The 14,130-nt window shown below is 56.0% G+C and overlaps 1 protein-coding gene across 1 annotated transcript in view; it reads left to right on the plus strand.

Annotated features, from left to right (window-relative positions):
• GLI2 (GLI family zinc finger 2) overlaps nucleotides 1–14,130 on the plus strand; it is a 257,247-nt gene that overhangs the window by 57,248 nt on the left and 185,869 nt on the right. Inside the window, exon 2 of the mRNA XM_060625416.3 lies at nucleotides 12,656–12,833. Coding sequence (XP_060481399.3) covers nucleotides 12,686–12,833 — 148 coding nt within the window. The 5' untranslated portion in view covers nucleotides 12,656–12,685. The remainder of the gene's footprint in view (nucleotides 1–12,655; nucleotides 12,834–14,130) is intronic.

Raw genomic sequence — 14,130 nt, forward strand, 5'->3', positions numbered from 1 at the left:
TGGGTCCCTGCCAGGCGGCCTCATAATCTCACTGGTCTTTGGTAGAGCTGAAGCACAGAAATCAGATGGGGGTTCTTTGTTTCTTTGTTTCTTTTCTTTTTAAAAAAATTTTTTTTAATGCTTTTATTTATTTTTGAGACAGAGAGAGACAGAGCATGAGCAGGGGTGGGGCAGAGAGAGAGGGAGACACAGAATCTGAAGGAGGCTCCAGGCTCTGAGCTGTCAGCACACAGCCCGATGCGTGGCTCGAACTCAGACTGTGAGATCATGACCTGAGCTGAAGTCGGATGGTCAACCGACTGGGCCACCCAGGCGCCCCTGTTTCTTTCTTTTTAATGTTTATTTATTTATTTTGAGAGAGGGAGAGAGAGAATCCCAAACAGGCCCCATGCTTAGCACAGAGCCCGACACAGGGCTCCACGACCCTGGGATCATGACCTGAGCTGAAATCAAGAGTCGGACGCTCAACTGACTGAGCCACCAGAGACCCCAGATGTAGGTTCTTTTCACTCTGAACCAACTCAGCAAACCCCAGAGCCCATCCCTAAGCTCCAAGGGGCAGCAGTGGACAAACAGAGCTTCCTTTCCCCAAAGCCAGCCCAGAACCGCCGGTGGGGGTCCATCACTGCCCAGTCCCCTCCTCAGGACAGCCTTGTGACTTGGGTCACTTATGTCAAGGTGTTTGAAGAAGTGAGATTCGCCACCCCCGATCTGGGTGAAGGCCTGAGTCCTCCGATCCTCTAGAGGCTGTGATCTGGGTGATGACTGGAAGGATGTGGAAAAGCCACCCACACCACGTCTCTGACCCCAAAATGCCACTCCCTGGCCTACAATTCCACTTGGAGAAAATAGCGCCTCTGAGTGCGTGATGACTCACGTAGCACCCTTTAAGCAGAAAACACTTGATTTTGTACTTGCCTTGAGAATGGTGTGTGCCCACACACAGTAGGTGCGCAGTAATTTATCGACTTGGGGGCTACACACTATGTGGAACAAAGTCTTTGTGCTCAAGGAGCTTAGTGTATTTCGCTTGTTTCCATTGGTTGCCAAATGATCCTTTATTGCGATATTTTCAGTTGTTGTTATTGTTCACTAGCTGGGCATTCACCGCATCACTATTGATGTCATCTATGATGTCATGAGGGTGGCGGCCATCAGCATTGCAGCCCACGGACTGGGCAGTCCCCAGGATCTCTTTAATGGTTCCAGAGAGTTCTCCAGCTAAAGATCGGCGCCGCATCTGTTGGGCAATGTTGACGCTCTCATCAAAAGTGATAATTCCACCGTGCTTACTGTTTTTCTGCTCCTTTCTGTCTCTTGGTGGTTCCTTGAGGGCTTTGATAATCAGGGCAGAGGCAGGAAGGTGCCACTTCAATCTGGGGCTGTCTGTTCTGAATGGTCAGTTTCACCGTAATCCGTAGACCCTTCCAGTCACCAGTTGCCTTGGCGATGGCATCACCAACCCTTTTTTTGGAGACAGACCCGGGGGGCCGAACTTTGGGACCAGGGCAGACCCGGCACTGACTTCTCCACCAGTGCGCCTCAGGTATACGACTTGGATCTCGTTGTGGTTGAAGGGAGACAGCCTGGTGGAAGTGGCTAGTGTTGAATGGACTCAGATTCAGGACGACCGAAGACAGTTGCACCTTCGCCCCCTCCAAACCGAAAGCCAAAAAGCTCAAGGAGTTTGTACTTTAAGGAAAGGAGTGCATTCACATGCCCGAAGCGGTTTTGCCCTGAAGACTTTCCCGTCAGTGCTGGCGTCCGCAGACATTACAAGTTGATTCCAGCACCTGCCCCTGACCTGAGCCAGCCTCTGCTCATCTTCCACCTGGCTCTCAGCCCGTCACCCCCAGAGGGCTGATGGGTCCCCGGCGCAGCCCTGACCCTGTGGGGATCGAGGCCTGGGGGGAAGCCAAGAGAGGGGAGGGGAGGGGAGTCCCGCAGGCCTCCGTGCCAGGGAGCATTTGTGCGTTGAGTCAGGATCAAACGTTGATGCGTCTGCATCTGGGGTGAGCTTAAAGGGGAAACAGACGTGGAAACAGGTACTTAAAACACAGCAATATGGGAACTGGACCTCAGAGGGCATGAGTTAGGACTGACCCCTAACCTAGGTGGTGGTTGGGGGGGGTGCTCAGCAGGAGAGGCTCTGGGGAAATAGCATTGCAGGTGGGTAAATCCCAAGGTGGGGCCTTGGTGGGGATTTGTACCTTATCCTGTAGGCACCCCCCCTCCTGCCTTTCTGGTTCTCTTTTCCCTTCTCAGAGCTTCCTTTGGGGGATTTACTCCACTTGCTGGGCCTCTGTCCCTGCCTTCCCTCCCCAAGTCTTGGGCAAAGGGGGTCCACACGGGGGGCCTTGCTGCCCGCAGCTGCTGTGTGTCAGTCCTGTTCCCGGTCATGCCCTCTGCAGCCCTGGGCCCCCGCGGAGCCCTTCTCCCCTGCCTGAAGCCTGCCCGGGGCAGTCTGTTTTCCCTCCTTGGGGCAGAGGCGAAGCTTGTTTTTCTTCCCCGCTCAGGAATTGCGCCTCAGAAACACACAATGCAGCTGTTAAAATATCTGGGTCTGGCGGGGCGGCCGCACAGCGGGCCCCTTGTCCGCCTCGCAGACGGCGGCCTCCTCATGGGAGCCAAGTTGGGAGCTTGCCTCTGCTGGCGCTGTGCTGGTTGGGGGCGGGGGGGCGGGGGTGAGAGAGAGACCCCGGTCCTCCGGAGCTTCTGCTGCTCTCCATGGAGGTGGACTTCGACACGGAGGAAGGGGACGGACCATAGGCCTTTGCAGTCAAGCAGGATGGCACATTACACAAAGGTGCCAACCTGAGAGCTTGCACGTGAGACCCCAGAGGCACAGGCACTTGGGTGTGTAGAGGGAGAGAGAGGAAGGGGCTGTGACGGGGCCGCCTCGTCCAGTCCCTGACAGCCCCTCCTGTGGGTGGGTTGGCCCCCCAGCCCTGCCCGGGCCGGGTCTTCCTGCCGCAGGTGGGCAGGCTTGCCTGGGCTGACACGATATTGCAGCGAACGTTCGTTTGAGCTGGGGCATGCATGTGCTTCTGATCCTTACCTTGAGGGAGGTGCTGTGTCACCCCCATTACACAGATGGGAAAACTGAGGCTCAGTGAGAAGTATGTTCTTGTCCGTAGCTTGACGTGGAGCTGGGATTCTAATGTGGTCAGTTTTCTCCGGAGTCCTCGCTCAGCGTGCTCCCTCTGCACGTGCCTGCAGCGGATATGAGCGGGGAGTGTCCTGAAAGTTTCAGAAGCAGCACGGGGAGGTTGGTCGGGTCCGAGCAGGACCCTGGGTGGGAGTCCATTAGGGCAGGCTTCCTGGGTTTTACAGCACGGCTTCCTTGTGTAGAGCAGAGAGGAAAGAATGTTCTGGGCAGGACAGCATGGGGATGATGCAAGGCCAGGGGGCATGGACATGACCTGGTACTTTGAGGGAAAAAACCCAAATGCAAGCGAAAGGCCATTTCGATGCCATCTGAAGTGTCAATCACGAAGTAGCTCTTACCCGTATCTTCCCAGGGAAAAAAAAAAAAAAAAGCCTCTTGCCCAGCTCCAGTCCTGATACCCGTCTCTCCTTATCTGAGGCTGGCTGCCCCGGCAGGGGCCCACATTTCCCATCAGGGCCCTCCCTGGCTGCCGTTCCGGCCCAGCAAGTCAGTGAATTAGGGTTAATTATCTGTTTTCCTGAAAGCCAGCGAGCCCAGGGGCTGGGCAAATTAGGGAGCTTTCGTACTTGGAAAAATCCATTCGAGGAGTGATAAAGAAGCAGGTGCACCCGCTAGGAGAGTGATGTTTGCCTGGTCCCCCACCCTGGCCATGATGGGAGGGTGAGGGTTTTGCCCCCATCCCCCAGCTTTTCAGGCCTCTAGTCTGAAGCCTCTGGAAGCAGCTGGGATGGTTGGTGGGACCCGGGCTGGCCCTGTTGCATGGCCGAAGTGGGTTCGAGACCCAGGAAGCAAGGAAGTGCATTCTTCCTAAACCTGTCTCCCTCTGGCCTGCCCTTCTCAGAGACCCTGTCAGGGCCTGCAGCTCCCCCTCGACCTGGTCTGTCCCTGGGAGGGAGACCTCCTCTCTCCCTGTGAGAATGCTCCCCTTTCTTTTTCCTCTCTGCCCACAGTGTGCCCAGAGCACATGCCCAGGCCATTCATTCCATGCCCCTGGAGTGCCCTTCCCTCTCCCCTCTGCAGGCCAAGGTCAAGACCTTTCATTCCCTGTCTTGAAGCCACAAGGCAGACCTGTGGTCACCTGTAAGCCCCCTCTGACGTCCCCAGTCAGTAGCCCTGAGCTTCTCCGGCCCAAAAGTCTCTGCTACTTACTTAGCATTTGGCACAGACTGGCTTAGCCTTCGGTGAACTCTATAAACTGCTTTGTGCCTTTTGACCCCTCTGTGATATTCCTTGCACGTGGCGGGCTTCGACACACTCAGCAGATTTGGTTGGAGTAAAAAAAACGTGTGGCCTTCAGAATCCAACGGGCCTGCATTGGAACAGCAGTGCTGCTACGTGTTAACTCTGTGACTTTGGGCAGGTTGCTCACCCTCTCTGGGCCTGGGTTTCATTGTAAAGCAAGGATCATATCGGCCCCTCAAGGGTTACGGTGGCTGGCACTGTGATCACGTGACGAGAGGAGCTCTCCTCGTGTGGGCACCTACAGGTGCTGGAAGCTTCTGATCTTTCCTTTCTCCGGTAATGTGGCTCCTAGTAGGTGGGACGCTGCTGGGCAGAGCAGGGGACCAAGGAATGATGGAGCAGTTTGAGGGACTCTTCTTCCTCTGTGCCACATAGTAAGTAGCGAGAGCCCCACATGGTGTATCCGTGGGGAGGGCGGGGGTTCTAGAAGAACGTTTTTTTTTTCCAGTTGTGTCCTCTTTTGCTGTCCCCACAGTGCACCCAGCAGCAGGCTGGACAGTATGTGCCACACGCACGTGGAGACAGGTGTCTGTGCCTGGTAAGGAGCAGCTACCTCGTGCCGGCATTCTGCGCGCATTGATACGTGTGAGGTTCCCGATCACCTTGGGAGGGACTGTACGACCTCTCACTGTCCACGGGCTCAGGGAGCTGGGACTCCATGGTCTGGCCTCTTATCCCATATCTGACCAGGCCAGGGTCCCAGGGATCTCCTGCAGGCTCTGATTTCCCCTTCCAAGATTGCTCTCCCCCAGGGGCCTGTGGGCACCGCCGGCCAGGATGGTACCAGGGGGCCAGCCCAGGCAGGAGTGTGTGGTCCTTCCCAAGTCACCGGAAGAGGGAGGAGCCAGGGGACAGAGCAGGGGCATGGCTGTGTCTTCCCCTACCTGCTCTGGTGGTGGGAAGTCAGTCATATCTCCAGCCCTGTCTGGACCCAGGCCTGGAGCCCCTCGTCTGGGTTTTGTTAGAGATGGTTTGCTGCTTGCTGGGTCCCAGTGGAGCTGTGTCACCAGAGGCTCTGAGCCCACATGCAGAAACAAGGCAGGTGGACAGAGAAGTCAGAAGCAGATGCAGCTTAGGCCTGAGGTCCTACAGGCAGGTGCAAGTACGCAGAAGCCCCAGCTGCCACCCTGGGCCACTGCAGGCAGGTGATGTCTTCTTGGAGACAAGTGCCTGCCTGCAGAGGTTCCCCTGCCTGGCCAGCCCCCACCGGGGACCCGGTGTTTGTGGGGCTGCTGCTGTGACTTGTGTTAACAACCATCCTGGGAAGGTTGACTGTCCTCTCAACCACCCTGGGAGGTAGGAAGGAGACTCCGTGTTCCAGGGGAGGAAACGGAGGCTCAGAGAGGGGAAGTAACACCGCCAAAGACACACAGCTGATGTGGACTGCACTGGTCCAAGCCTACGCACGTCTCATGCTGGGAGAGTAAAATGCATACCTGTTTTAAAATAGGATTATTTTATCTCCTGCTGTGAAGGGCAAGCAGGGGGTTCCCGGCTTGGTGTAGTCCTGGGGAACGCTCACCCCACCCACTCCCTCTTCCCCTACAAGACGGGGGGAGTAAGTGTCAGTTTGGGCCCAGGTGGGGCAATGGGGCTGTGAGGACACACACATCCTCATGCCTCTCACCTGGAGAGTCAGTTGTGTGGCTGGCCTCTGCCCTGTGGTCTTGGACTGGCACTCCCTGGGTCCAGATGGCAGTGCCCAAGTGATAGGAGAGCCAATGGCTGGTTCTCGGTCACTTGAGGCGGGTATAGGACGCGGCCTCAGAACCTTGGGGCCACAACTGGGGCGGGGGGGTCTGCCGGTCTCTTTTGAGTCATAACGAGCTTGTAATTATCGTTATCTTTAATCTTTGTTGCACTGACAGTGCGTCTTTCACTTCGGGAAATTTCACCTGTTTTATCTCATTTGATCTTAAAAATAAGTCCGATCAAGGCAGGGCAGGTACTTATTATCTCCGGTGTATTTGTGTGTGTGGGTCTGTGTGTCTCTGCATGTAACTGTGTGTGCTGCGTGTGGCTGTGTGTGTGAATGCGTGTGTGTGTGGTATGGGATCATCTGTGCACATGTGACCGGGTGTTTGTGCACTCGTGTGGCTGTGCATGTGGTTGTGGTTGCTGCGTGTGCCCTTGCGTGTCCCCGTGTGTGGGGTCTGGGTGCACACGCCACACGGCCGAGATCAGAGGAGGTGAGAACCCCACGGCCCCGAGGTGGCTGCGAGGGCTGGAAGGCGAGGTTTCATCTCTCTCCTGGAGATTGATTTCACCCGGGGAAGACGCTCTAATTCCTGTGACTCACTCGTTAGAGGAGTTCAAAGCAGCCAGGTGGCGGGAGGGTGTCTGGGATTGCAGGTTTCGGAGTGATTCGCTCATTCTGCTCTGATTATTAATTTATTCATCAAGCTAGTCCTTTCCCTGAGAGTTCTTAACCTCTTCTGTGCCACGGACCCCTCCTCGGAATGAGGATGCATAGAGTAAAAACATAGAACGCAGAGAATAAAACGCAGAGAATAAAAACACATGGGGTGGGTTACGGGAGAAACCGATGCTATTGAAAGCAATAAGCAAATGTTAAGGGCACCACGTCTGTGCTATAGTCATGCGTGGGCTCCCTTGCCGGCTCAGGCTGCGAGGTCACTGGGGTCTAATGGTGACCTTAAGCTGTGGTGAGCACAGGTGATGCTCTGTGCCATGGCATGAACACATCTGTGACGTGTGCCGGTGGCGGGCTCAGAGGCACTGTAGCTCGTCCATGCCCGTGCCTGAGGGACACCAACTTCTGCTTCCAAGTTAGCAGAGCTAAAAATGTATTTTTTCCCTCGGGGTCATGCAGCCTTGCATTAACTGGAACTTGTAAATTATTTGGAATAATTTGTAAATGATCTGGAAGCCACCTTCTAAGTGGCACCCCCGTGAAGGTTTCTCTAAACCTGTCTGTGCATCACAAATACCCATGGAACTTTTTACAGAATGTCATATTTTGTCCCTGACCTTCTGCCGGGACCTGTGGAATCAGAGCCTCGGGGAGAGGGTCCAGGAGTGCCTGCAGGGCTTCTCGGGGCTGCCAGGACCCCCGGGAGGTGCCGAGGCCCTCGAGGGCAGGTGACTAGTGCAAAGGGGCTCCTCCTGGCCTCGGGTCCAGCACGTCCCCTTCCCTTAGCAGAACTTGGGCAGTGTGGTTACATGTCCTCTGGGGAGTTGTTCGAACACGCTAGAGCAGTGTGACTTCCCCAGGTGCAGTGGGGGTGTTGCCTCTCCTCCTCCCCCTGGCGAGTGCTGTGCTCCCAGCCCCTTCTGTTGTGGAGCCTTTGGTGGGGCCCGTGGGATTTCGGCACAGACCGTGGCACCACCCCCCAGCTGAGGTGTGGGACGCCCCCCCTCCCGGCCCCCTGCTGCTGTCCCCAGATGGCCTCTGGGGGCCCAGGTGAGCTTGTTGACAAGGCTCGGAGGAGCTTCAGGGAGTGAAAGTGGCTGCCTGGGACCCTGGGCGCCTGGTGTTTACCCAGAAATTGTGCTAATCCCGCTAATTCCCGTGATTTACGCAGCCTCTTGGCTCTGTCTACGGCCTTCCTCTCCTGGGAGGGGAGGGAAGCGGAGGGCAGCAGCTGATGTGCCGAAGACCATGCCCGTGGCACGGGGGGGACTGTCTGCACTCCCCCTGGCTGGGTCGGTCCCCCGTGGGCATCCGTGGAACTCCAGGGCTTCTGTGTGCACATCTGTTCCTGGGCCACAGAAGGCAGTCTGGAGAGTGGGAATCTCAATAAATACCCTTTCTTCCTGCGCGCTGTTCACCCTGGTCCTGTGCTGCCCACACCCTGAGGCTTCACGCGGCAATACTGTCCAGGGCCCTGGCCCTCTTCCCTCCGTGGAAAGTGGCCCTGGGGGGCTCACTTCCCCTTCTGTAAGCACTGGGTTGGTGACACCCACTCTGCCAACGGAACAGGGCAGGAGGCTGGCGTCAGGGAGCTACAGCTGCTGGTCTCCAAGAAAACCCGCAGTCTTCTGCTCCTCTTCTAGTCTCCTCGTGTCCCTTAGCAAATTGACACAGTCCCTTCTTGAGCCTCCTTCTTTTCTTGAGATCTCTGACACTAAAGTCCGAAGGTTCTGACTTGTTGGCCTCAGTCTCCCCATCTGCATTCGGATAGGGTTGGATCCATGCCTCGGGGGTCTGCCAGCCCGGCACTGGGGCTGGGGCTGGGGTTTGGTCTCATGCGCTGACGCTGTGGGCACCCGGAGTCCTCCGCTGGTTTCTGGTCCACTGAGCCCCATGCCCTCCAGACGCAGGCCTGGCTCCCTGTGCCCACCTTAGCCATCGGCAAGGGTTCTGAGTATCTGCTCAGCGGGGACCTAGGGATGCAAGGCCCAGCCGTGCCCTGGATGAGGTCATAGTCAAGCAGGAAGCCAGGTGGGGGTGTAGCAGGTCATGACCGTGACACGTTGGGGGAGTATCCAATCCCTGGGCAAGGACACCTAATTCATTTAGGGGTCGTGCAGGGCCTCGCCAGCTCCCAGCCTAGTGCAGGTGAGGCATGAAGCTGGTCATCAGTGAAGAAGTGTTGAGTAAAGGGTTAGCGAATGAATGTACGACCGCCTACCCTGGACGGCTCTAGCAGACAGGCACACAGCCCAGTCGCGGTGTTTGCACACAGCCCCGAAAGAGCCTCAGCTTTGGCCCACCCTTGACTGGTGGTCTCTATCCACCGGTGTCACTACCTTGGATACATGACTAGGGCGGGAGCCACGCCAAAACTTGCTTCTTGGGTCCCCTGGGCTCCTGGCACAGTGCTCCCCATACCCGAAGGGCTCAACGGTTACCTTATGCCTTCCAGGGGATTCCGGGGTGAATCCCTTAGCACTGTTGCATCCTTATGCAAGGGACAGCTCACTGTGGTGCTTGAGAGTACGGCTTCGGGGCCAGACAGCCTGGGCTCAAGGCCTGGCACGGCTGCCTCTAACCGTGCGTCTTAGAGCCAGTTACTCAACTTCTCTGAGCGTTGGTTTCTTCCTATATAAAATGTGAGGATTAAATGAGATCCCTCCCGTAAGGTGTTTGGCACACGGTAAATGCTTATTAAAGTTTTGTTGTTCCAGCTGTTATTGTTATTTTTGTCCTTACTTCCAAATTCAAGGTGTGTTTCAACGTTGGGCCTAAATATTCCTTTACCTGAGCTTCTGGGGAGGAAAACCCGGGCTGTTCACAAAACCACTTGCATTTCAAAGAGCTGTGGTTTCCTGCCACAAAGGTCCATTTTCTCTGCCAGGCGTTTCTGAGAGTTTGCTTTGTGTCAGCTTGACCTGGAGGTGATAATTACAACCTAAGGGTGCTGGGTTGGTGCAGAAATCCCGAAGCAGAAGTGACTGGAACTGGGGAGGAGTTGGGGGGCTTCCCAGAGGAGCTGATATCCGAGTGGCATCTTGAAGGAAGAGTAGGGGTCCGCAGAGAAAGGGCGAAGGACTTCGGGTGGGTGGCATGGCTTGAGCGGGGGGCCTGGTGGCGGACAGGATTAGACTAGTCACACCTGTCTGGGTGGGAAGGAGATGTGGGCAGGGGAGTCTACAGGAAGACTTTACCTAAAAGCCACGGGGGTTCAGCGCGGCCTTGGCCAGAGGAAGAATGCAGTGAGATGTGGGTTTGGTGCAGCCGGGTGGCCGGGCTGAGGTGGCCGGGCTGAGGGGGCCGAGAAGGCGGAGCGGGCGCGGGCCGGGCTGTGTCGCCGGTGAGCGGTTCCCATAGCCAGATGACACAAATAGACTCGGGGCCAAAGGAAACCCCATAACTCACTAGAATGTGCAGGGAGATTTCTCTGTCCCCCATCGGCCTTGGGTTTTCTTGACAGGGAGTTTTGAAAGTTTGAGGAAGCGGGACAGGCCGGTGTGTGCAGACAAAACCAGGCGGTCCAGGACGCAGGCTGTTTCCCCTGGCAGGCCAGCAGGACCGTGGACCGTCTCTGATACATCACATCCGTCGTTCTGGGCTTTTCCCATTTTCCACCTAGACACGAGAGTTTTGTGCGGATCTAACAGGATGAAATTCTGGACCTGAAGATGTGGATTTAACCTCGAGGCCCCCGGGGATGGAGCTGACCACTGCCTTTGGTCTCTGCCCTGCTGTGACCCACGGGCTCCCTACCAGAACATTCCCTTCCCACCGGCCTGCGAACCAGCCCCGCCTCCTTTCTGCCGCAGCAACTGCGGACCTCTGGACTCTCCAGTTGTTGCGTTATGTTTGGCTTTTATGGCAAAGCTTCCTGATGAAATCGTTTGTGCCTCTGTTTTTCCTACCTCCACTCAGGGACCCTGGTCGCCACGTGCGACCGAAACGGGTCAGCCCTCAGGCTTCACTGTCTCCCGTCTCTCAGTAGCTTAGGAGGGAGCTGATTGTTCCCCCTCTTCAGGCTGTTTCACTCCTGCCTTGGCTTCCGGCCCCCCACGCTGCCCTGGTGGTCGTTTCCTCCTTTCTCCCACTGGCAGTTCCTGCTTAGTCTCCTTGGCGGGTTTCTTCTCCTTTTCCTGGAAATGTTGGAATGTCCATGTTTCAGCTCTGGAACTTTCTTCCGGAACTTTTCTTCCACCCTCTGTCTCGGAGATCTTGCGCGGTGGCTGTCATATTCCTCCCTCCAGCTTCTACCTCTCCCCCGAGCTCTGAACTTGTGTTTCCAACAGCCTCTGCATGATTTAATAGGCACTCCAACTTAACATGGCCCAGACTGAGCTCCTGATCTCTGCCCCAAACCAGCTTCTCACCCAGTGGGACCCCATCCCAGCCAATGGCACGGCCATTCATTCATCCAGGTCGTCAGCCAAAAATCTGATCCACCTGTGACACTACTCCTCTTCTTCTAAGAAGATTGGCTCGTGTCTCTATTCTGTAACTTGAAACAAATGCTCGATTAGCAGTTTCTGCCAGCGATGAGGCATATTAGTGAAAGGCTTACTTGTGACCCGGGACTCAGCCACAGAGGGAGCGTTACCTGTGCCCTGCATCCCCGGTCCAAGCCCTGGAAAGTCTGTGATCCCCGCCATTCACCATCTCAGACCACCATCACGTCTTCCTGGGCCTCTCTGGTAGTTCCCCTTCCCCCAGATCTGCTCTCACACAACAGCAGAGTGACCCCGATACCCCCGTGAGACCTGTCATACACCCCATCTGCTCAAAACCTTCCAGAGCCTGCACTCTCCTTGCTGTTCCTCAGACGAGCCAGCCTCTGCCCATCCAGCTTTGTGGCTCCTGCCTCTGCCCTCTGGCTGCCGTGGGCTTCCATGGCAGATTCACGTGGCACCCCGTTCCAACCTCAGAGATGAAGGCGGTGGGCCCTCTGCCCCTCTGCCCTGCTCTGTCCTTCCACTTTGCTTGCTTTATTGACACTACCTCTCACTAACTGAAGCTAAGTATACATTTATTCCACCTCTCCCCGCCCCCCTGGCCCATATACCATGTCTCTGCCAGGTAGAATGTAAACTCCGTGGACTGTACCTTCAGCACCAGACAGAATGCCTGATACATAATAGGGGCTGAAAACTATGTTGGCCGAATATGTGCTAGTGCATAAATGGTGAAAAAAATGTTTGAATGAATGAATGAATGAATGAATGAATACACACATACACAAGTACACGAGAGATGGATCCTGGTGAGCAGGGAAGGAACAGGAAAAACGAAGGCTTTTCTGGGGCGCTTGGGTGGCTCAGTCGGTTAAGCATCCGGCTTCGGCTCAGGTCATGATCTCGTGGTTTGTGAGTTCGAGCCCCCACATCGGGCTCTGTGCTGACAACTCAGAGCCTCGAGCCTGCTTCGGATTCTGTGTCTCCCCCTCTCTCTCCCCCTCCCCTGCTTGCACTCTCTCTCTCTCAAGAATAAATAAACTTAAAAAAAACATTTTTTTTTTAAAAGAGGGCTTTTCTTTGAGGACCACTCAGGAATTGTTACTCTGTTTTCATTTTCCTGTGATGCCCAGTTGGCGGTCATTGCCCCTGACTTCATTTCTCAAAGTAGAACTTGCTGCCCAGATTTTTAAAAATCTGGGGTCGAAGGCAACGCAGATGCTCGGCTGTTGTCCACGAGGTCGTTCAAAAGACCAGATGAGTCTCAGAACTAATAATTCTCGAAATTAATTAAACCCTCCTTCCCAATTATGAGAGAATTAAGCTTTCATAGCGTGCGGCGGCCGTGAATCTGGGTCGGCGTTTCCCGGCTGGGTCTGGGGGCAGTCAGTGGTGCTGAGCGTCTTTGTCTTTTTCTTCAAGGGCTGTCACCCAGGACCATGAGCGGCTAAGATGGAGACGTCCGCCTCAGTCACGGCCACGGAGAAGAAAGACGTCAAAAGTGGGAGCCTGGAGGGTGTCGCTTTCCCCGACCCGGGCAGGAAGGCCTCTGCTCTCGCAGTGGCCACGGCGGCTGCGGCAGCGGTGGCTGCCCAAGGAGGTAATATGTGTTCTTCACACTCGGCGGGCAGCAGGGGTGTTTTTCATTAGCCCGTTAGGATTTAATTAGGCCGGTGGCCGATGTCACCAGGCAGGCATGCTGGGTTTATGGGGGGCGAAGAGGAGGGCGCCTCTGCTCCCGGGGATCCGGGGCCCCTTGACGTTCGCCTGCAGGTTTCTCGGGGATCCGGCCGCCCTCAGTCTGCTGAGCGGCGCTGGGAGCGTTCGGTTGGCACGTTTGAGATGTGCCAGAGACACGGCCTCGGGCCTCTGGCCTGCCAAGGACTATTTTGGAAAGTAATTGTCTCCTGATCCCTCTGGCTGTAATTAGAGGGTCAGGTACAGAATTTAGTATCCTTAGGTGAATTTCTGGCCAACTTAATTATAACAGAAGAACTCCACAAGCCTCAGCCTCTCATTTACTGCCCCGGAGAGAAATGCTCTCTGGTTTCCACTGGTCCGTGCCAGCATCCCGTCGGGAAAGTTTGGCGGGAAGGCGAGACCTCCCCTTGTGTGCGCGCAGTCCATCTGGAGGCCACAAAACTATTTCTGTCTCGGAGGAGTGGAGAGTCTTAGATTTCTTCTCTTTCCCTTTTTTATTCAAGGGCATTTAGTCATGGCCTATTGCTTGCCGCTCAGGCACAGATTTGCCTCCGCGGGGTGGTCGTGCAGGCATGGGCAGTGCCTCTCACACTTTGATGCGCACACGCATGGCGGGGGTGGGGGTGGGGGGCGGCTTGCTGAAGTGCAGAGCCCAGTTTAGCAAGTCAGGCAGGGCTGAGTTTCTGCGTTTCTCTCCAGAACTCAGGTGATGCTGGTGCTCCTGGTCCGTGACCCGCGCTGGGCGTAGCTGGGGGCTGGAGCCCAGGGACTTGGGGAGACCCTCAGACGGGGAGGAAGGAGTTGGTGGTTCCAAGAGTGAACTAGAGGACCTCCGGGGTGTGGTTACTACATTTAGTTTTATTTTTGTTCATGATTCTAAGTTGGAGGTCGTTATTAGGATGTGTGGCCCAAGTCAGGAAGGAGGGGGAGACCCGAGGCCAGCCTTTGGCCTCCCTACCTGGGTGATGCCCCTCGCCTCCTGTCCCTCTTGGAGACTGGCTGTCCAGGCCCTTCTTGTGCGACCAGCTGGGGTGGAGGTAGGAGCCAAAGCCCCAGGTGGACACCCTGCCCTCCAACAAGGTGGTGTCAGCAGAGGAGGGGAGGCTGAGGGTAGGAGTCTGGCTGGCTGGGAGGCCAGGCTGCCTGGTCACAGGGCTGGCTTGTCCTGGGCCTGGCCGTGTCTGCATGTGATCTGT

This window comes from Panthera onca, chromosome C1 (assembly GCF_046562875.1).
Source record: "Panthera onca isolate mPanOnc1 chromosome C1, mPanOnc1 haplotype 2, whole genome shotgun sequence".
Taxonomy (NCBI): domain Eukaryota; kingdom Metazoa; phylum Chordata; class Mammalia; order Carnivora; family Felidae; genus Panthera; species Panthera onca.